Raw genomic sequence first — 21,794 nt, 5'->3', positions numbered from 1 at the left:
GCCTGGAGGCTTGTGAATCAGGGGCTTGACTGCTTCTAGCTACATGAATACAACACTTTCTGGGCTCCCTGATTTCTAAAAGGTTTTAAGGATAGGTTAAGAGTGAAAATCTTGTGCTGGACTTTGAAAACAGCAACAATACCCTTCCCTCCCCGAATCCATACCTGTCACAATATGACACACTTCATTTCTAAGTGGAATTCATTTTCCTATCCTTGGATCCATAAAACTGGCTACTCTGGCCAACAGCACATAGTTGTATCTCCGGTTTAAGCATAGGATCAAGAGTCCTGACTGTGTCTGTGTCCTTGTTTCTCTTGGAACCATGCTGATGCCACCCAGCCTTCTGGATGCTGAGCCCCATTATCCCATGTCAGATGTGGGTCACTGCACACCACTTAGCTCCAACTGAGTCTGCAATTAGCTTCAGGTGCATGATTATGCCCAGCCTGGATGTGACCTGCAGGTTCTTGGCTGGTAACAAGCAGCCATTGTGGTGACTGTTTCATGTGGTTTGACAGCCAATAGATGCTGAGGGAAAGGTGATTTTGACCCCACACATCCTATCTCTACCTAAGGCAAAGCATATCTACAAGATCTTCAGGCCAGGTGAAAGTGTATGTTTATCAAAAGAGAACACAGATCTCTTCTGACTCACATCCACCACCCTACTGCTTCCAGATCCAGAGCCACATGCAGTGTCTAGCCCACATGGGTCCCTTCTCGCCCATACTGAAGCCTGGATATTAGAGACAGGGGCTTCTGAGGAGGCAGTTGTAGGCGGTCCTTCACACACTCACCCGTGGTCTGGCAGTGGATCACTAGGATGTTGGCCATCTCAGCAAACTTCACACTGGATGGGTTCTTCTTAATTTCTTTCAGGAACTCTCCAAGAACCACCTCACACCTACCAATGAGAAAAGGAAGCATGAACTAGCACAAAAGCCCATTTCTGCCCTGGGTCAACCCCTACACATGTCAGGAGGACACTGAGCAGAGGCTGGGAAGATGAGCTTTCTACTCCTTCATGGGAAAGGATATAGGAAGAAGTACCCACAGGATTCGAGCGAGTGGCAGCTGCCTGCTGCTTCCCACAACTTACATTTTCCGAATCTCTTTGCCATTGTCACCCAGGATCTGGAAAAGCCCATCCAGGATCTCTGGCAGGTAATCCAGCAGGTTAATGTCTGGCACCGACACCAGAACCAGGATCTGATGGAGGGGAGTGGCAAGAGGGAGAGCTGAGAGCTGGCCCAGGTGTAGAGCCTGGTCTCCTACTCTTTCCCTGGGACCAGCAGCAGAAGGACTAGGGGCCTGTGTTATAGCATTGCAGGTATCTACATTGGAATACTGGCAGGAATTTTTCTGTTCAATGTGCAAGGAAGTGGGAGTTTGTCTCCAGGAGGATTTGGATGCTAGGGGGGAGGCTGATGAGAGAGAGGTCTGGATGAAAGTAGAATGTTCGTGGAAGTGGAGCTTCTGGATGTGGCACCATGGGCTTCAGAGATCCTGGACAGTTTTAGGACAAGGAAAGAATCACATCCCTTCAGGGGCAAACAGGACAGGCAGTAGACAACATTAGACAGAATGCTTTTGTTGGTTTGTTTTTTGAGACAAGGTCTCACTGTATAGTCCTAACTGGCCTGAAACTTGCTTTATTGACAAGGCTGGCCTTGAACTCACAGAGTTCTGCCTGTTTCTGCCTCCCAAGTGCTGTGATTAAAGGCATGTGCCACCATGCCTAACCCATAGGGTTTTTGGTGATGAGGTTTTTGAAGGTTATTAGATGATAGAGACAAAGAGCTGCCTCTTAGCCAAAAGAATCACTGTGTGTGTCCTAAGAGTCCACATGATTCCACTAGAAACTCTAGGTTGTTGGAAGAATCTACCAAGGACTGGACCGTACCCAGGAGATGATGAACTGTCGGGCGTATTGGTTGTTGGAGTAAATCCTCTCTCGCAAAAGGGGGATGAAGCCGACCAGGTCAAACTTGCTGCTTTCTGTCACAATGTCCTGTGGATTGAAAGGTGAGGGTTATGAAGAACCAGAAATGGGTTTGCTGTGCTGCTGGCCCTGGGCTGACTTGAGTCAGGTAACCATGGAGTGAAATGGCAGAGCCTGACCCAGGTAGGAGAGGTCCCTGGAGAACCGGCATTGTGACAGACCCAAAGTCTAAAAATAATGGATGGTCAGCAGAGAAAAGTCAATAGACCTAAGTGAATGGCAAAATTCTACTCTGAAGTCTGGGTAAAGGCTTGGCACCCTGTTATGAAAGGTTGGGGTTGAAGTTCAACCCAGAACTTCATTGTTCTGAGTGGGGCATTAAAACATAAGATTCTTAATTGCTGGCTCAGCAGTTGTGAGAACTGGCTGCTATTCTTGAGGATCTGGGTTTGAATCTCAGCACCCACAGAGACTCATAACCAGCTGTAACCCTAGTTCCAGGGGATATGATACTTTCTTATCACCTCTGTAGTGATCACACACACAGGTAGTGCATAGACATGCAAGCAGGGAAAACATCTGTCATCTATACACATAAAATAACAAAACAGAGTCCCATCCTATCCCAGCCCCAAACAGAAGATCTTCACTTAGGGGGATAGTCCAGTTCTACATTTTGACTGTGGTAGTAACATAGCTTTACATATGTTATAGAAACTTCATATCAAGCAGTAAGCTTTAATATGTGTATGCTATATATAAAAACAACTTAAATGAGGAGAAACACCATCAACACCAGAATTTCTACTCCACACATACAGAGGGAATACAGTCTAAAACAAAAGAGGGATGGAGTGGAATACCTTTAAGAGCCGGTCAAGGAGCTCAGATCCACTTTTCACATTGGGGTCTGGGTCAGCAGCCAACTACGAGGCACCAAAATGGAGAAACAAAGGCAATGTTCAGTTACAGTGATATGTAAGCCTAGGGACTAATGTAAAGCAACAGCCAGGGCCATGACTCTGAGAAAGGTAGTAAATCAGTCAGTTACAGGAGAGTTCCCATTTGTTCAGGGATAACTCACGCTCTGCTGGGGTTCCCAGGCCACACTGTAACTGGGTCATGCAGCTGTTTCCAGTGGCTGTTCCCAAGTCATGTTCATCTTAAAAGGCTTGGTTCTCTCATGGGCCCAAGACAGCCATGAGGGTGGCATTTAGAAATGTTCATGTTGTTCATTCTACAGGGGTAACATTTTCTGGGCCACTCTGTACAACTGGGTAGGGTGACTGCCCCAGACTGAGGAGAGGGCATCCCCACCAGGGTGAAGGGAAAGGCAACCCACCAGGTTGAGAGCCAAGAAGGAGAGCAATAGGGACCCTAAAGCTCTACAGGGGACCATCTTTAGCACAGGGAGATTGTCATCATTGTCCTTCAAAGGAATAGCCTGTCCTGTGGAGTCATCACTGTTACCTTTGCCTGGGACGTTAGTGCCTCTCAAACTATCAGCCTTTCTGATAATGTGTGCAGCAGGCTGATACTTCCACAAAGTGTAGTGAAGATGAATGGGGACATAAAAATACACTGATACAAGTCTATGAAGAATCAGATCCAGGCAGCAACATGCTTATCTGGGCAGTGTCCCAAGCTCTCAGGGTCCTAGAAAGTCAAGTCAGGTGGGTGGGCTGTTATTAGCTGAATCAGAAGTTACCTTACTCAGTCCATCAAAGAGAACATTGAAGTGTGGCAGCACGGCGCCTCGGGCCACTTTGACGATATTGTAGAGGGCCTCACAAGCGTAGTAGCGAAGCCTGCTGTCTGCATCATTAAAGCAGGTCAGCACTGGCTCTATCAGCTCTTTCAGGTAGAGCCCTGAGTCCTGTAATGAGCAGTGGGAGGACTAGTCAGAAGGGCTAGTCCCCTCCCTTGGAGTCACTCAGGCCTCTGTGTGAGGGCTGAGCTAAAAAACATTCATCCCAAGCCAACCTCCTAGAAGTGGTTCCACATTATAGGCAAATGGCTGCCAGGCCACACAGCGATATTTACTGGTAGTCTTAAATGCAGAAGTCTTGATAAAATACAGGTCTGTAATGGTCCTGCTGGGGATCAGGTAGGAAGGTATTTGGACACCTCAATCAGAATGAAGACATACCTTGCCTAGGGCGATAGAGCAGGCTGCCAGGCCGATGAGGCCCCCTTTCCGGCTGTGGGGGTGCTGCGACAGGGCAAACTCCTGAGATAGGGTCTGGATCACATGCTTTATTTGCATGGTGTTGTTCTGGGCTACAAAGTCCCGTACTAGCCTGGAGAGAGAGGAAAGAGAATCCATGGAACACATAAAACCAGGCTACTTCTGCTGTCTGGGCTCCAGGGCAGGACCTGGGGTGAGGAGCAGATGATCTTTTCAAAAGAAGACTGGGGTTTGGCCTCTGAGGACAGGTCCTCTCAGTTCTGCTGTTGGGTAGGTTATAATCAGTGCCCTGCTCAGCGTTCAATGAGGGATAGTGGGGCCAGCTTACTTCTGGAAATCTGAGAGAATGTAAATTATTGTCTTACCAAGAGATGCAACATGCAATGCTTTTCTTTAAAAAAAAAAAAAAAAACAAAAAAACACTCATCTTTATCAAACACTTGCTCAATTCTGCACTTATGCATCTAAAGATTCCTCTGTATCTGTGTTGGGACACATGGCTTAATTCTGTCCCATTCAGTAGCAAAATTGAATCACAAACAGAAAACTGTAGCAAAATAGAGTAGTGCTGTCATAGAAACAGAATATGCTGTCTATGTCCAGGAGACTGACAGGGTGGTCCCACCTGAGATTTTATTTTAAAAACATTAACAGGCATTGCCTAGGTAAAGGAAGGTAGGTGCATTACTCCATTTTGCCTACCAAAATGAAATGGAAAGGCAGGATCATGTAGGGAAGGAAAGGACATCATTATGGGATTACAGATGACTCAAGGGCTTTTAGGTGGGAGGAGTTGTCAGATCACAGGCCCTGACTCCAGAAGCTTGTAAGAAGTTTGGGAAAGAACAGATGCACCAATCCTGTGTGGTTTTCCAAACAGGACAAACCAGCCAGGTGGAGCCCAGTGTTTCTTCAATGAAACAGTCCTGAGAAGAGCTCTACAAATACCACACCAAACAGCTGGAGCATTGGTGGTTCAGTGGTAGAATTCTCGCCTGCCACGCGGGAGGCCCGGGTTCGATTCCCGGCCAATGCAGGGCTTGGTTTTTTTTTTTTCTTTTTTAAATTATATAGTTTATATTTTAAAACTTGTTTGCTTTGCTATTATTTATTTGTTTGTGGTGTGTGTGTGTGTCCCTTTCTGGCCAGTTTCCTCACAGAAATCATGCCAGAGGAGCCAGGCCCCTCAACCACACAAGTCCTAAAGCAGCCCAAGGACTACAGATTTCTGCTCAGAGTCCATAGAGAGTTGCTGGGCTCTAGACAAGTGTGACTGGCTGCAGGAGTCTGGCTTCCTCGCCTTCACCTGAAAGAACTCCACAGTGCTACTGCCTTTGGTCTGGGCCCGTCGCCAGCAGGAAGCAGTGTGAAAACTGAGAGCAGCATACCAGTTCAGCAGCAGAGGGGAGCCTCGCCCACAGTCTCCGTGTGTTTTGCCCCTTACTGAGGAGGGAGTGGAGCTCTCTTTCCTGTCTCAAAACCCAAAGGCAAATCTTCACATGCCCACAAACCTGCACTCACCCCTCTCTTCCTCCTGGCTCTGGAGCTAGCTGCTCTTCTTGGAGCTAAGCTGATGTGGCAGTATCATACACTGGGCTGTGACTCAACATATACACAAGGAGGCCCAGGGATGAGGTTATAGGGAGGTGCCACACAGCTGCTTACAGCTGGAGCATTGGTGGTTCAGTGGTAGAATTCTCGCCTGCCACGCGGGAGGCCCGGGTTCGATTCCCGGCCAATGCAGTAGCAACTCTTTTAATTCTAAGAGATGAAAATTTCACACTGCCTAATAAATTTGTGAGTATAGTTAAAAAAAATTGGAAATGACTTGGTTTTGCCCTGTTTTAAATGTTCCTTATGGAAAAGCATTTTCTAAATCCCACAAGATCCAGAACCTGTGTGTCCTTCTTTCAAGAACATGGGGCTAAACCATAGTTACTGAGGCTACTCCTGCCCAGAAGCTGAATTCTGCACGAGGCGAAGCAGAATGTGAGGATACTGTCCAGGCTAGGCCAGGACCTAAGAGGGGAGCTAGCCTCCCTCCCACAGTCATCCCTGAGACATGCACCTCTCTGGTCTTTTACAGATTCCTGGACATTAATGGTGCAGCTGGGAAGCACTCCTCTCAGATGATAGCCCTGCATAGACTCATTCCCTGGCTTTGAAGGATACGCTATGCTGGGGTGGATGGAGGATGACAGTAAAAACCCATCAAGAGTGGATAGTGAGGTGAGGAAAGCAAGAAAGCTGGTGTCTAACAGGCGAGATACATTGTGGTCTTATGCGAGTAGGCCTGCGAGAGGGTTCTGAAGCATGAGTAGGTGTTCATTTGGGCTGAGGCAAGATGGGCAAACATTTGGCTTGACAGAAGCAAGGCCAAGGTGAAGGAGAAATAATAGGTTTGGAAAGGTGCAAGCAGTAGATAGCCCTGAAGGCTTGGCAAAGCAACCCCATCTCCCTCTGGTGGCCATAAGGAGTCATGGAAAGTGGCCAGCAGGAGATGGATGGGAACCTGAGGAGTGATCTGTAGCTGTGGGGGCTAGAAATCTTGAGAGGCAGTAAGGAAGCTCTGAAGACAGCACAGGCTCCCACAAAGACCTGCTGGAAAGGAGGAGAAGGAATGTGGCCTTGGTGCCAGAGCCACCACTTTCAATAACAGGAGGTTTTAAAGAAGGTGGATGGTGGGGACAATTCATGAGCAGTGGCACCTTTCTCCCACCAACTGGGAAACTTATCAGGGCTTAATTCGGTCACTCCAAGCCACTACAAGGCCATTAAGGTCCCATGGCCACAGGGCCCATTACATTGAGTGTAAGTTCTGTATCTTCTGGGAAAACAAAGGCAAAGCAACTGCGCCCCCTGGAGGGGAAATTATTCTAGCACCTTCTCATCAGAGCTCAGACAGCAAGCACAGGGGCAGCCCTGAGGCCAATCTTGATTCATGAATCAAGGCCACCCTTAGCAATCAAAACAGGCCGCATGATCTTCTACACCTCCCACTTCTACCAGCCCCAGCTTCCTAGGGGGTCTGCTCCTCTCACATTCAGGCCTGTCCTCCTCATACACCTCTGCATCCTCCTCAGCTTCCTGCACTTTCATGGTCTGAGGTGTTATTCCTCCTTGGCACCCAGAAGCACTTAGTGCCTAGAAGTGTACTGATTGGCGCCACCTTCTACCTCCATAAAGCTTGATTAGGGCCTTGAGCACTGACCCTTTTGCAATTCTAGGACCATCCATCTCCAGCCCAATGTTATGTATCCAGCACCTGCCAGTGGAGTCAGTCTGCAAAGGCTGGCAGAGCTGATGGGGGCACAGCTGTAGGGCAAACATGGGCGAAGCCTTGTGCTGCCATGTTGCTTGCATGGGAAAACATGACCTGTGGGGTTAACTGATACAACTTCTGATGGTGCTGAGGCCCTCCTAATCTTATCACAAGTCAGCACAAGCAACAGTACCTTTCCTGTAACCTCAAAACACACAGAGAAGAGCCCAGATCACTACAGCCATGGCTGCTGACTGTAGACACACACACACACACACAGCTCATGAGGGCGGATGTGACTTAGAGTGCTCCTGCTGAGGGTCAGCTGCACTCTAAAACCGTGCCCTCAGTCAGCCAGTGCCTTGGTCTCGTGACTTCACAGGGATAGTGCAGAGAAGAAAAGCAACCACAAGGGGAGCAGAGTAAGTGAAGTTCAACAGCAGGTACCCAAGCTTCAGGCTTAGTCTTCTTCAAAGACAACAGGCTGCCTCAGCTTTCATCTACTGCTTGGGAGACAGAGGTGGGGGGTCTTTGGCTGAACTCATTTTTGAAGTTAATATCTGGCCCAGAAACTCTCTAGTTCCTGGGGTCCTTCAATGACACAAAGGCCTCACGGTTTACTGTTCTATACTCCAAAGAAGAGATGCTGCTACTGCTTGGTTTCCCCACAAAGTATTGGAAAAAATGGATCAACGAGCTGATTCCCAGTAGCACCATGTCCTTTAGTGGTTTAAGAGCCTCTGCTTGCAACTGGTTGGAGGCGTAGGAGGCTGGTAGAGACTCAAAAGACATAAGCCTCAGGGTGGGCCAGAACCAAGTTTAACAATTGCCCATGATATCAAAGAGACTGCTACACTGACAGCTTCATAGGATACGTTTGGATTGCTATCAGCCAAGAGAAAACCTGGAGCCATGCTCTGTGCTACATAGTCATAGTCTGCACTGATACCTCCAGCCTCTGGAATACAGTTTGGTGACATCACAGGTTACACAAGGCTTGGCGAGTCAGCAAGCATTCTTGCTATACTGCAGATTTCACAGGTCAGCTACTGTAACTACCATCATCCTCAACGTCTAGATCTGAACAACCTTAGGGAGAGTAAGTCCATTTCTCAGGATGATAGAAGGTTTGAGCCCTTGACATCAACACAGTATTTTGTCCTTTAAACAGTTTCCTCCTTCCTCCTCTCTTCTGAGGCCTTTTTAGCTGGAAAGTGAACACATTCTATAACAACTCTTGTATAGACTCAGACCCTCAGGTGACAGGCAGCCCTTTCTGCAGGTCATCCCCTTACTGCTCAGTGTTCAGACATCTCTCCTCTATATATACAGCGAGTGCACAGAAGGCATATCCTCAAGATATTCTGAACTAAGCCTTCTACTGTGGAGATAAAGAATAAGTACTGCCTGAGTACTTACTGTCCACCAGGCAATGTACTGGCTGTTTACACTAATGTACTGGCTACTTTTATGTCAACTTGACACAAGCTAGAGTCACCTGAGAGGAGGGAACCTTAGTTGAGAAAATACCTCCAGATGATCAGGCAGAAAGGGATCAGCCCGTTGTGGGTGGGGACACCCCACCCCACCACTGGTGGTCCTGGGTACTATAACAAAGCAGGCTGAACAAGCCATGAGGAGCAAACCTGTAAGCAGCACCCCTTCATGGCCTGTGAGTCAGCTCCAGGTTCCTGCCCTGTTTGAGTTCCTGTCCTGACTTCCTTTGATGCTGAACAGTGATGTGGAAGCTAAGTTAAATAAACACTTTCCTTCCCAAGTTGCTTTTGGTCATGGTGTTTCACCACATCAATGCTAACCCTAAGATAATGGGTAATCAAACTTAAACCTAAAACCTGCCACCCAGTCTGGTACTTACTCTTTGGTCCAGTTTACAGCTGAAGAAACTAAGCAACACAAAGCCACACAGCTTTGTGAAATAATCACAAGGACTTCACTTTTAAAAAGAGAACTAGAAAAGGTATATCGCATATCCTGCACTGCTGGGGATCAAGTCAGAACCAGGAGATAATGCGCTCTACACACACCACCCAAGATAATGCTCACTCAACACCGATGACTGAGTAGCCTGTCTCACTCTGGCTCCAAGGGGGAAAAAGGTAAGCCAGAGCTGACACTCATGCCTTTGTTGTGAAGCTTGCAGCCTATGCCTGGGGCTGCCTTTTAATTTTTTTCTCCCCTTGCAATTATCTGTCTCAGCTCTCCATGTGACTGACATACGTATTCAGATTGCACACCCAGGCAGTGATTTCCTAAAGAGAATCTGGGTAAGTATGTCTCCATCTGCTCCACCAAATAAGTTGGTTTCCATTTGCTCACACATCACCAGAAAACTGAATGGAAATGAACATATGCCTCTGAGGCCAGGCCAACTATCTTCTGACAAGGCCTGAGATTTAACTCACAAAACACATACTGAGTTAGGGGACAAAGTTGGGGGTAAGTATAGTAAAAATACATGGTATGCATGCATAAAATTATCAAGGAATAAAAATATTGTATTAAAAAAACCCAAGGGCTGGAGAGATGGCTCAGCAGTTAAGAGCACTTGCTGCTCTTCCAGAAGACATGGGTTCAATTCTCAGTACTCAAATGGAGCACACAATTGTAACACCAGTTCCAGGCTATCTTATGGCCTCTATGAGCACATGGTGCAGCCATGCAGGGAAAACACTCATATACATAATAAACAAAAAGTCTGATAATGCTCTCCAACCAAAAACCATACTAAGCACTCACTGGCTATGGCTGGGACAAAAGAGGATTTTGACTGTAGGTGACAACTGTGACCACTAGTAAGTCCCCCCCACCCTCAATGACTAATCATCTATCTTCTTACTTTCAAAGATGAGATATGAGCTACAAGCCATCAGTCTTACTTGCAAGTACATAGCCCAGTGTTTTTTATATGCAGACTTGTAGAGCTCATATTACAATCACTTTAAGGCATTTCCATAAGCTCTAAAGAAACCCTGTGCCTCTGAGCTGTCACTCCATCTCCTCTAGCTTTTTCCTCTCACCCTCTGGCAACCACAATCTGCTGTTGCTATAGATACAGTACTTCTGGCCTTCTGTGGCTGCCTGCTTCTCTCACTCAGCATAATGTTTTCAAGGTACATTAAAACAAACAAACAAACAAACAACCAGTAAGCCAAGGTACAGAGACATTCAACCAGAAGTCACAAATGCAATCTTTGCTGGGTGGCAATAGTGCATACTTTTAATCCCCAGCACTCAGGAAGCAGAGGCAGGCAGATCTCTAAGTTTGAGACCAGCTTGGTCTACAGAGTGAGTTCCAGGACAGCCAGAGCTACACAGAGTAACCCTGTCTCAAAAAACAAGAAAAGAAAAGAAAAGAAAAGAAAAAAAAAAAAGAAAAGAAAGGCAATCTTCACAGTGGGTAGTCTGGGGGTCAAACAAAGCCAATGGAGGCACTGATGTGAGAAGCCTTGGTGAGCATGCCAGCAGAAGGATGGGGCTGGCTCTTGTTGAACAGGAATGTGGCACCTCCATCCATTACTCCACAGAAACCCAAATTTCATTGTGAACTCGATCTGAGATTCCAGCCAAAACAATCTGTAGGCAGAACATAGTAATCACCAGCCTCTGACCCCAGGCCTAAGCAGTCTGCTGTGGATTCCACAGCCGATAAACAGAAGAGATGAGCCCAAACTCCAAACTTCACAAATCGCCTCCTCAAACCACTCCAGGACATGTCCAGGCACTGGAACTATGCAAGTAGCACTCGGAGCTCTGGTCCCTAACTTTGTCTGGGTTCTCAAAGGGCACCACATTGATAGGCTTCTAAAATTCCAAGTGCAGATAAGACTGCACTTACTAGAGTTGTATGGCTGGTAGCAAAAGCTAAGCTCAGAACACAAGAGAAGCCTTCCCAGCCAGCAGCGGGACAAAGCAGGCTCCTCTATACAGAGCTGACTTGACCCACTCTGATAACTATAGTGCTCTCTGTACTCTCTCCTATATTTGCCTCTCAAGTACAGAACAGACCAGCGTCCTACCAATCTTTCCATTAATACTGGTCAATCTTTGTGTCCTTTGAAATCGAGAGGCCAAAAAACCCCAAGTGGGGACTGGTGATATAGTGTAATTGATAGAGTGATTGCCCCAGCATACATGAGGCATAAAACCAGAAGTGGTGATGGTGCAAGCCTGTAATCCTAGTATTCCAGAGATGAAGGCAGGGGGATATGTACTTCACAAAGTCATCATCTGTTACATGGGGAACTTAAGGTCAGCATGGGATACATGAGACCCTGTCTCAAAAGATAAATAGGGGCTGCAGAGGTTACCCCAGCTGGTAGAATGTTTACCTAGTACACACAAAGCCCTGGGCTCTATCTCCAGAAAGACCTACACAGGTCAGGCGTAGTAACACATGCTTGCAATCTCAGAACTTAGATGAGACAGAAGTTCAAGGTCATCTTTGGCTACATCAGGACATCTTTGGCTACATCAGGAGTTTGAAGCCAGCCTGGGCTACTTGAAAACCTTTCTCAAAACACCTCCTCAAAACAAACACAACAACCCAAAGCTGCCATTCTAAAATCCTGAGTGCCTTTGTCTTTATGAAATTGTGGCACAATGCTGACAGAGGCAGTGGTAGAAAGTTCTTCAGTCCAGTGCCCAGCAGGCACTCCACATGTGCTATTCGAGGCTGGTCACAACATGCTCACAGAGTGGAACCACACATGCCTTTCCTTGGACATTTAGCATCTGAGGACCTGCAATAACTATAAAATATCTTACTTCCCACAAGAATAGCAAATGCAGTACTGGCTGTTACCCGAGCAGATGGTCTTAGGAGAACTGAAAGCAGCAACTAATGTCACTATAGAGATGTCTAAGGATGAAATTCATCATACACACATGCTCCCTTTGGGTGGGGGAACCCACTGACAGGAGTGGGGTTTCTTGTCTGGAGATGGGGTTATCATACCCATCTAGTGTGGATGCCCTTTAGGACAGATATACCCAGGTTTTAGCTGTAAATCTTCGAAGATGATACAATAAGAGATCTCCACTTCCTCTTCTGTGAAATGGGTTGGCATCATCTGCTTCATAGGGCAGTGAGAGGCGGGGTGGGCAAGCAATGCTTCTCTTCGTCCCTCTGTGCCCACTTCTACCCAGGTGGAGGGGCAGACGGAACTTTACATACTCATGAACATAGTGACTCAGTTCCCTTTATGCTCCAACTTCACATGATGAGGTGCTAACCCCATCCCTGCCCCCCAAAGCACCTGTATGTGAAGAAAAGGCCAGGCCCCTGGAACTGTGAGCAATAAATGGCTATTACTGAAGCCACCACCCTGTAGTATTTTGTTAAGGCAGCAGGGGCAGACTGTGCACTTAACAGAGGTTGAGAAAAGCTCACAAAACACTTAACATCCCTCAGTTTCTCTCCACCCAATGGGCATTCCAGCTAGAACTAAGGAAGCCTGAGACTCCTGTTTCCTTGAAGACCACAAAGCAGTCTCTTGTTCTGCCTCTGAGATCTGAATCTTATTTACTGGAGGTGTACTTTAAAGGCGCTCCTAATCATATCTTGCTCTGACAACTGGGCTCAACTGTGCATGAGGTTGAGGGCTTCCTGCTTGGTTTGGGAAAGCCAGGGACAAACTACTGGGTAGCCAGGCCTTCAGTCTCTTACTGAGAGATGACATGGTATGAAGCTGGCTTCCTGCTTTCACAGAGCTCAAGGCCTCAGACAGGTGGCAGATCACCAACACCAACAGAGTGGTCTAGAGTTTGTAGACAAACATTGTACCACTCAGAGTTTATCACTAGTCCCTCCCAGAGTTGTTCCAGTTTCCTACTGGTTCCTGTTACAAATGGCCAAAACTTAGAGGCTTAGGACACAACTTATGGGCCTTACTGAACTAATCAGAGTATGAGCAAGCTGCTGTATATTTGGAGGCTGTACAGCAGTGTGAGTTGAGAGGCCTTTGGGGGTTGCATATCAGATATCCTGCATATCAGACATTTATTTACATTATGATTTATAACAGTAGCAAAGTTACAGTTATGAAGTAGCAATGAAATAATTTTATGGTTGGGGTCGCTACAACATGAGGAACTGTATTAGAGGGTCACAGCATCAGGAAGGTTGATTTTCCTGTAGAGCAGGAAAACCTTCTTGCCAGCTTCTAGACGATGCCCACATTCTCTCACTAGCTGCTCCCTAGAACTTCAAAGCTAGTGATGGCTGCTGGAGTCTCTGACACTCTTTTTGCTTCCCTTTCACATTAAAGGATGCTTAGGGTTCCCCAGGTCCACCTGGGTAATCTAGGCCAATTGCCCATTTTAAAATCACCTGATTATCACTTTGTTTGTATCTGCTATTGTTTCTCCCTTCGTTGGTTCTGTGATGTACAGTAGGAGCATGCACAGCTATACTTGCATATATGAGTGCATGTGGAAGTCAGAAGCTGACATTAGGTATCTGTCTCCATCACAGGAAAGGTAAGGAGAATTTTACTTTTTGAGACAGGGTTTCTCACGGAACCTGAACTTCACTGTTTAACTAGAATGACTGACATAAGTTCAGGCACTGAGATTTCTAGCTGCAGGCTGTTAAGCCCAGGTTTTACATAAGTGCTGGAGATCCAAATTCAGGTTCCCAAGCTGGTATAGCAAGGACTTTTCCCACTGTGATATCTGAATATGAAACATCTCCCATAAGCTTGCATATCGCAAATATTTGGTTGCCAGTTGGTGGCACTGTTTGGGGGGGGGGAGCTTTGGAACCTTTAGGAGACAGAGTGTTTGTCACTGGAGGAAGGCTTGGAGAATTCACAGCCTCACCCCACTTGCAGTTTGCTCTTCTGCTTTATGTGAGTGGACAGAAATGAGCTCTTGGCTTCCGCTAAGCTGAAGGCTGCCATGTGTTCACTGCCATTATGGGCTTGCCCTCTGAAACCATAAACTAAAACAACTCTTTTCCTCCATAAGTTGATTTTGGCTCATGGTCTTTTACTACAGCAACAGAAAAATAACTAATACTTCCACTGAGCCATCTCCTCAAGCTCAGACCTGCTATCTTAAATTCAAATATTCACAGGTTCCAGGGAATAAGATATCTTTAGGAGGCCATTATTCTGACAACCAAAAAGTAGCAAGAGAAATACTGATATAAAACAATTATAAATATTTAATAATAATTATGTAACAGCTGTTTGCACATTACATAACAGTTGCAATGTGTCTAGGACTGCACTAACCACGTTTACATTAGCTCCAGTAATAAAATGCCCCAATGAATACCATTATTAGTTTTCAGATGAGGACATTGAGGTTAATTAGCTTGCTCAGGTGCACCTAACTAGTGAATGGGAGGAGTCGGAATCCCCGCTCCCAGGCTTTAGTGCTCTTCACTAATATTCCATGTGGCCTCTTAAGAAACAGGTACCTTGGAAGGGTCACTCAACTAAGAACAGGGCAAGCACGTTCACTTCTGCAGCACATGAGCTGTCGCAGGCCACAGGCAACAGTCAATGTTCTAATTTTTCTTTGATGGGGTGTCTGTGGGGATTGATTAACAGGCTATTTGGCCAACGATTAGTTTGATGAAGAATATATGCGAATATCGAATATTCTATGTACAGAACAGAAGGTCTTTGAAGTTAGCACTTGTCAGGCTTTAACATGTACAACAGTCATGCAGGAACCTTGTTCGAGGTCAATTCTAATTCACATAAGGATGAAGCCAGAGTCTCTTTTCAGTAGCCGTCTGCCGGCCACTTTTGAGTAGCAAGTTCCTTAGGCTACAATATTACTTTGCTATCAAAACTGCAAAGCTATTTTGTTCCTGTGTACATGTGTCAAATGCCACTAGGCACTCACTGTGTTAAGAGAAGAGGATAAATAAAATGTTTTTTCTTTAAAGGAGGTCATAGTCCCTTACTACTCTGTCTAATACAAAACAAACTGTGTTAATGACCAAGCCCCTACAGAACCACCTGGAGGGAAGACTTACACAGACTGTGCTGGAAGCAGCAATGTTACCAACACCTCTGTTCAAGGACCTGACAGGTGACTCATGCCAGGATAAAATCAGATACATCTGTGAAGCTGAGTGGGTGGGAAAAACTGGTGTCAGTGTGCAGCTGTCTGAATCTTAACTGTTTCTCAAAGGTCCATGTATGCAAGGTATAGCCCTCTGCCTGGCACATTTGGAGTTTGAGAGTTAGGCTTATTAAGAGCTCTTTTTGGTGTGTGCCCTTGAAGGGCTTCATCACAGGCCCATAAGCTACAGGACCAACTGACCACAGACTACCCTGTCCATTTAAATCTCGAGTGTTTGATACAGTGATGAAAACTTGATGAATATACAGTGCCACTTCACAAAACCAATAGAACTCATGGACATATAATCATACCTATAGACCATCTTTGGGTTCCCACTATTCAGCGATATACAGAATTGTGCTAAGCACTGCAACGCAAGGCAATAAACAGAAAGGTATATAAAAAGAGGTTCCAAAAAAAAAAAAAAAAAAAAAAAAAAAAAAGGCAGCTGAGGAAAGAAACTGCTAACGTGGACATGTTGAATACTGTAGATGAATGGGAGGGTCTTCTTACCTAAGCCCAAAGCCATTAGTCTGGGGCAAAGCAGTTGTTCTCAGCTAGTGTGACTTTGACTCTTTAAGGGGCATTTGGCAATGTCTGATGACAATTTGGGTTGTTACAACTGATGGAGTACTACTGGCATCTAGTGGGTAAAGGGTAGAGGTACTGCTAAAAAAGAAAAAAATCACACAAGGTACAGAACTGCCCATCATAACCAAGAATTATGCTTCCCCAAAAATCAACTGCACCGAGGTTAAGAAACCTTGAGTAAAGACTCTATCCTACTCAGTGAATGAGCATCACTTCATAGCTTAGGGGCTGTCCATGTCACCATTGTGCAAAGACCGAAATGTTCTCTCATCTGCACTGTGCAGCTGTAGTGAGTGGTTGGCTACTGAACACCAGGAATATGGGCAGTGAAACTGATGTGCTGATTTTACAATTTTTACTAATTTATTACTTTTTTTTTCCCTTGAGACTGGGTCTAGCCTTGTGACCAATGCTAATCTCAAACTAGTACAATATTTCTGCCTGAGCCTTCAAGTGCCAGAATCACGGGCCTGTGTCACTACTCTGGCTAACTTAAATTTAAATAGATACATATGGTCCGTTGTTACCATGTTGGATATCTTAACTCCTAATGTTTTTCTAGTTTTACAGGCTGCTTCTTTCTACTCTTCTGAAACCACCTACTCAACTGACTGTTACTAAGATTTGGCTGGTGGAAAAAAAAAACCCACGTGTTCTCTCACACACTCAGCAAAACATTACCAAATTAAACATTCCCTATTTCGAACACCTGGAAACACCAGTGCACCATTACACACACGTATAATATTGTAGAAGAGAGAAAGGTCAAATGTCCCCATTTTCACTAGCAAGGGTGGGTGACGTGACATGTGCTTTGACCTATTTCTACACTTGGCCACTTAATGATCTCTTCAGAAGCTGAAAAGAGCAGGCGGGACACCACAAGGAAATTCTCCACCTCCTCAGAGAGGCCACTCTCTCTGATCTAGCTGGTTTTGACTGAGTCCACATTGAATGTATCAGGTACTGTGCTAGGTACTGCACATACCTTAAGTCAATTCATTTTCACTGCTATTTGGGGGCACCAGGAAGTTAAAGAATTTGCAAAGATAGGACTCTTGGATTTCTCGCTCTAAAGCAATGTGCTAAGAGCTGAAACCAGAGAGGTCAATATCGAGCCCTCGCAGGAGGCAAGCAGAACCGCTAGGAGCTGCATAACCAGGGCGGGGTCCCAGTAGCTCTTACTTCTCGATCTCCAGCGCTGCCACCTTCCGCTTTTCGTAGAGTTTATCATTCAGGGCCCTTACGATGTTGGGAGTGAGCGGCGCAAAATCCTTCTCTGGGTTCATGGTTGCAGCTCGCGCTGCGCCTGGGAGCCTCGAGACACCTTAGCCCGAGGCTGCCTGGGCCGTGCCAGGGCCAGGGGAGTGTGCGGCTCCGCGCGGACACCGGAGCCTGATCATGGGCTACGACGCCCAGGGCCCGCCTGCCTCGTCCTGCCGCCGCGCGCAGCCTCGGGTCCCCCTACTCCGACCCTGCTCTCCCACGCGCGACCTGGTCCGCCCCACCGCTCACGCGACCAGCTCCCGCCAGGAACCGGCAATGCTCACTGGGCCGCGGCCATGTTACTCAGGTCACGTGATGCCGCAGGCACTTCCGCCTTCCGCCGACCGAGCGTTCCGCCCCCCTGAGGCCACGCCCTCGCGTGTTTGCTGCTGCGGATTGGCCATGCTTGTCGGGGCTCCACCCCCTCTTCACCTGCTGCTGCGTTCGTTGCGGGTTTTTGTTGATAGTGAAGAGCAGGTGGTGGGAGACGGTTCAGGCTCGCTGCCAGAACTTTGCGCAGAGCGGGCTTCTGGAAACAGTTTACAGAAGGAGCCTAACTCAAATTTAATTTATGCATTAGTTCTTTGGTCACTTAACAGTTACTTTCGCGTATGCCAGCGTTTCCATCATTTTCACTATATCCTAACCATTTGTCTGATTTTACTTTTTATTTTTGTGTGTGTGCACACGCACCAAGCGCCTTTGGAGGTCATATGACAACTTGGGGGAATCGGATCTCCCCTCCCATTCACCATGTGGGGGGTTCTAGAATCGAGTTCCAGTCACCAAGTTTGGAGGCAGATGCCTTTGTCTGTTGAGCCATCTCTCTAATCCAATTATTATTTTAGAGACAGGGTCTCAAACTATATAGCTGAGGATAGCCTTGAACTCTCTATTCTCCTGCCTTCATCTGCTGAGTACAGGGACTACAGGCAAGCATCACCCCAGCTGATCTTATGTGGCGCTGGGCATGGAACCCAGGGTATGGTTAAGTCTACCAACTGAATCACACCCTCAGATGTGTGTGTACATACATATGGAGACGCGAGGTCAGGTGTCCTCTATAGCTCTTATTTCTTCACTCTTCCTTGAGACAAAGTCTTATGTGTCCTAGGCTGGACTCACACTCTATGTAGATGGTGATAAAAGTCCTGGCTAAGTTTTATGTCAACTTGATACAAACTAGAATCATCTGAGAGGAAGGGAGTCTCAATCGAGAAAAAAGCCTTCATAAGATTGGGCTGTAGGCAAGCCTGTAAAGCATTTTCTTAATTAGTGATTGATGTGAGAGGGTCCAGCCCACCACCGTGGGTGGAGCCACCCTTGGCAGAGGTTTCTGGAATCTATAGGAAAGCAGGCTGAGCACGATTTAAGGAGCTAGCCAGTGAGCAGCATTCCTCCATGGCCCCTGCATCAGCTTCTGCTTCCATGTTCTTACCTTGAATTCTCTCAGTGATATAAGCCAAATGGTGAAATAAACCATTTTCTCCCCAAGTTACTTTTGGTTTTGGTGTTTTTATCACAGTAGTAAAGACCTTAATGAGATAATAACTGAATGATAAGACTATGTTCCTCGGGCTGGAGAGATGGCTCAGTGGGGAAGAGCACTGACTCCTCTTCCAGGAGTCCTAAGTTCAAATCTCAGCAACCACATGGTGGCTCACAACCATCTGTGATGAGATCTGATGCCCCCTTGTGGTGTGTCTGAGGACAGCTACAGTGTACTTACATATAACAATAAATAAATCTTTTAAAAAAAGATTATGTTCCTCTGGCCTCCACCTCCTAATTGCTGGAACTACAGGTGTGTGCCACCACACTGGGCTCACGTGGTGCTAAAGACAGAATGGGAGGCTTTGTGCATGCTGGTCAACTTAACTGAGCTACATGCCCAGTCCTGAGCTTTTTTGTAATAAGGTCTTTCACTGAACCTGAAACTCATCTATTTGGCTAGGGTAGCTGCCAGGGAGCCCCAAGGACTGGCCTGTTTCTACCTCCCTCACCTCCCAGTGCTGGAGTTAGAGACCACGAGCTCTGCCTTACCAGGTGTTTAAGTGGGTACAAGGAATTTCAAGTCAGGTCTTTGGGCTTGTGTGGCTAACATCCTACAGGCTAAGCCAACTCTCTGGTCCCTTGAATCTATTTCCTTTTAAAAGAAATCTTAAGCTCTCACGTCATCCTTGCTTGTGCCCTGAAGTGAAAGATTCAAATAGTTCTATGTTTCCTAAGACACGTTAAAATATTGGTCATTTAAAAGTGGTATTATCGCCCGCCTCCTGTCCCCCGCCCCCGGCAATGGGCAAAGAGACCCTTTGTTGTTGGTGGTGTTGTTCTTACATCTGTCAGGGGCAGAGCAGATGCCAGTCCTTTGTTCATCCTAGCTTGATCCTGGCTTTGGTGCCCAAAGCTGTTTTAGGCCTTGGACACATAAAAATCAAGTTAAATCAAGTCCAGGGAGGGCAGCATGGAAGGAGAAGGACAGACAGAGACCTGTGGACCTCCATGCCACCCACAGACCTTTTCCTTCAGTGCACGACACAGACAAGCCATGGGTATCTGCTGGCTGACGTGACATGTACTGTGGCTGGAGGATGTCACTCAGGGGCGCACCAGCTGTGTGGCCAGCTTGCAGCTGGAGCCACCACAATGCGCAAGTCTGTGGTGGTCGGATGGGAGAGAAAGAGAAGAGGGAGAGAAAGAGAAGAGGGACAGCTTGAGCATTGTGACGAGAGATGGAACTGGAGACTCGAGGGTGGAGAAGGAGTAGTCTGTTGTGAGTGGTCAGCCCTCCACCAGGGGCCATGGTGAGGTCCCAGCCCGAGCTGCCGCTGAGGGCTGTGTTTGAGTCCATAGCTATACAAGTAGCGGGGGTCAGTGTCAATGTCTGTGGCTCAACTTACTACCAGAGATCATGGGGATGTCCCTGGTTGGGGACCCCCCCTGCAGAAGACCACCAGGGTCTCCAGGGGCTGTTCAGAACTGGCCTTGCCCCTAACTGGATATAGTGCTCTAGAGAGCTGGCCCCATCTCTCACCAAAGGCAGCATGGAGTAGGCCCTGTGCCTCACCCAGACCTGGATGGCAGGCATATGGTTGAGCTGGCTCTGAAGGCATGAGTGCAGGAGAGCTGGCCCTGCCACTTGTCTGCCATGGGGTGACATGGTTGCAGAGATGATATTCCTCCACCCCAGCTCACCACCCCTGGCAGTTGGGAAAGCTTCCTACAGGGTCATGAGCTCAGGAGAGCTAGCCTTGTCCCTTACCAGCTACAGCATACAGGCCCTAAACCTTGCCTGGATAGCACAGCAGAGTCGACCCTGTGTTGGGGGGAACAGGTAAGCCAGTCCAGAGGGTGAGAAGGCAAGAGAACTGACCCCACTACTAGTCCTCTGTGAGGTGGCTGGGGAGGTGATTCCTTCCCCCACTTTGCCCCTCTGCCACCCTCAGCAATTGGAACAGCTGGCCCTAGGGTCATGAGAGCAGGGGAGCTGGCCCTAACCCTCGCCAGCTGCAGCATACCTCACTCTATACTTCCCCTGGGCCGCACAGTAGGGCTGGCCCTGGTCAAGGGGTGTGGGTAAGCCAGCTCCGAGGGTGTGAATTTAGGAGAGATGGCCCTACCACTCTGCCATGGCATGGGTGTGGCAATTGGTGCCCCCTGACTCCTCATCATCTGTGGCAGTAGAGCAGGTAAGATGGCCCTGTCTCTTGCCAGTTGTAGCACTCGAGAGAGTGGGCCCTGCACCTCACCTGGGCAATACCGTGGAGCTAGCCCTGATGGTGAAGGCATGGGTGAGCCAGCCCCAAGGGTGAGAGAATTTCGAGAGCTGGCCCAGCTCCTCACAGGCTTCAGGACAAGGACCCTGTGTCTTGCCTAGACAGCACAGTGGATCTAGCTCTGGAGGCATGTGTGTGGGTGACCCAGTCCTGAGGGCATGAGAGCTGACCCTGCCTCATGCTGATGGTGGCATTGGTTGGCCTACCCAGAGCAATGCTGCAGTTTGCCCTGTGGGTGTAGATAAGGGAGAGCTGGTGGACTAGCTAGCTCTGCTACCACAGGGCCCAGATCCAGGGCTCTGAGATGCCCCACCCCAAAATCTATATCAACAAATGGTTGGAGTGCATGAAAGGGCCAGTCCTGCTGTTCTAAAGCTCCATGACACAGGGCAACACGGGATGTCTGGGAGGAGGCCTGCTGAGGATTCATTATTGATGATGTCACAGATCCAATCCCCCCTCTCCCTGCTCACCAACCCACCCTCTCCCACTTCCTGGCCCTGGAATTTCCCTACACTAGGGCATAGAACCTTTACAGGGCCAAGACCCTCTCCTCCCATTGATGATCAACCAGGCCATCCTCTGCTACATATGCTGCTGGAGCCATTAGTCCCACCATGTGTACTCTTTGGTTGGTGGTTTAGTCCCTGGGAGCTCTGAGGG

General features: G+C 47.5%; 1 protein-coding gene and 3 non-coding genes across 5 annotated transcripts in view; 3 read left to right on the top strand and 1 right to left on the bottom strand.

The window, feature by feature from the left end:
• The window catches only part of Vac14 (VAC14 component of PIKFYVE complex), a 100,593-nt gene extending 82,892 nt beyond the window's left edge, over positions 1–17,701 (bottom strand). The window contains exons 1-7 of one of the 2 annotated variants that reach the window (XM_031341428.1): positions 17,275–17,701; positions 4,095–4,245; positions 3,654–3,821; positions 2,809–2,871; positions 1,907–2,014; positions 1,103–1,212; positions 801–907 (exon numbers count right to left, since the gene is read on the bottom strand). In XM_031341428.1, the coding sequence (XP_031197288.1) occupies positions 801–907; positions 1,103–1,212; positions 1,907–2,014; positions 2,809–2,871; positions 3,654–3,821; positions 4,095–4,245; positions 17,275–17,378 (811 nt within the window). In that variant the 5' untranslated portion in view covers positions 17,379–17,701. The remainder of the gene's footprint in view (positions 1–800; positions 908–1,102; positions 1,213–1,906; positions 2,015–2,808; positions 2,872–3,653; positions 3,822–4,094; positions 4,246–17,274) is intronic. The other variant, XM_031341429.1, reaches the window with a different exon arrangement.
• On the top strand, positions 5,099–5,169 carry Trnag-gcc. Its single transcript has one exon. It is a non-coding gene; the product is annotated as a tRNA-Gly (tRNA).
• Trnag-gcc lies at positions 5,806–5,876 on the top strand. Its single transcript has one exon. It is a non-coding gene; the product is annotated as a tRNA-Gly (tRNA).
• A 1,938-nt stretch (positions 17,702–19,639) lies between the features above and the next one.
• LOC116071762 lies at positions 19,640–19,786 on the top strand. Its single transcript, XR_004111132.1, has one exon. It is a non-coding gene; the product is annotated as a small nucleolar RNA SNORA48 (small nucleolar RNA).
• The last annotated feature ends 2,008 nt before the right edge of the window (positions 19,787–21,794 follow it).

This window comes from Mastomys coucha, unplaced genomic scaffold (assembly GCF_008632895.1).
Source record: "Mastomys coucha isolate ucsf_1 unplaced genomic scaffold, UCSF_Mcou_1 pScaffold22, whole genome shotgun sequence".
NCBI classification, from domain to species: Eukaryota; Metazoa; Chordata; class Mammalia; order Rodentia; family Muridae; genus Mastomys; species Mastomys coucha.
This window is presented reverse-complemented; position numbering and strand designations above follow the sequence as displayed.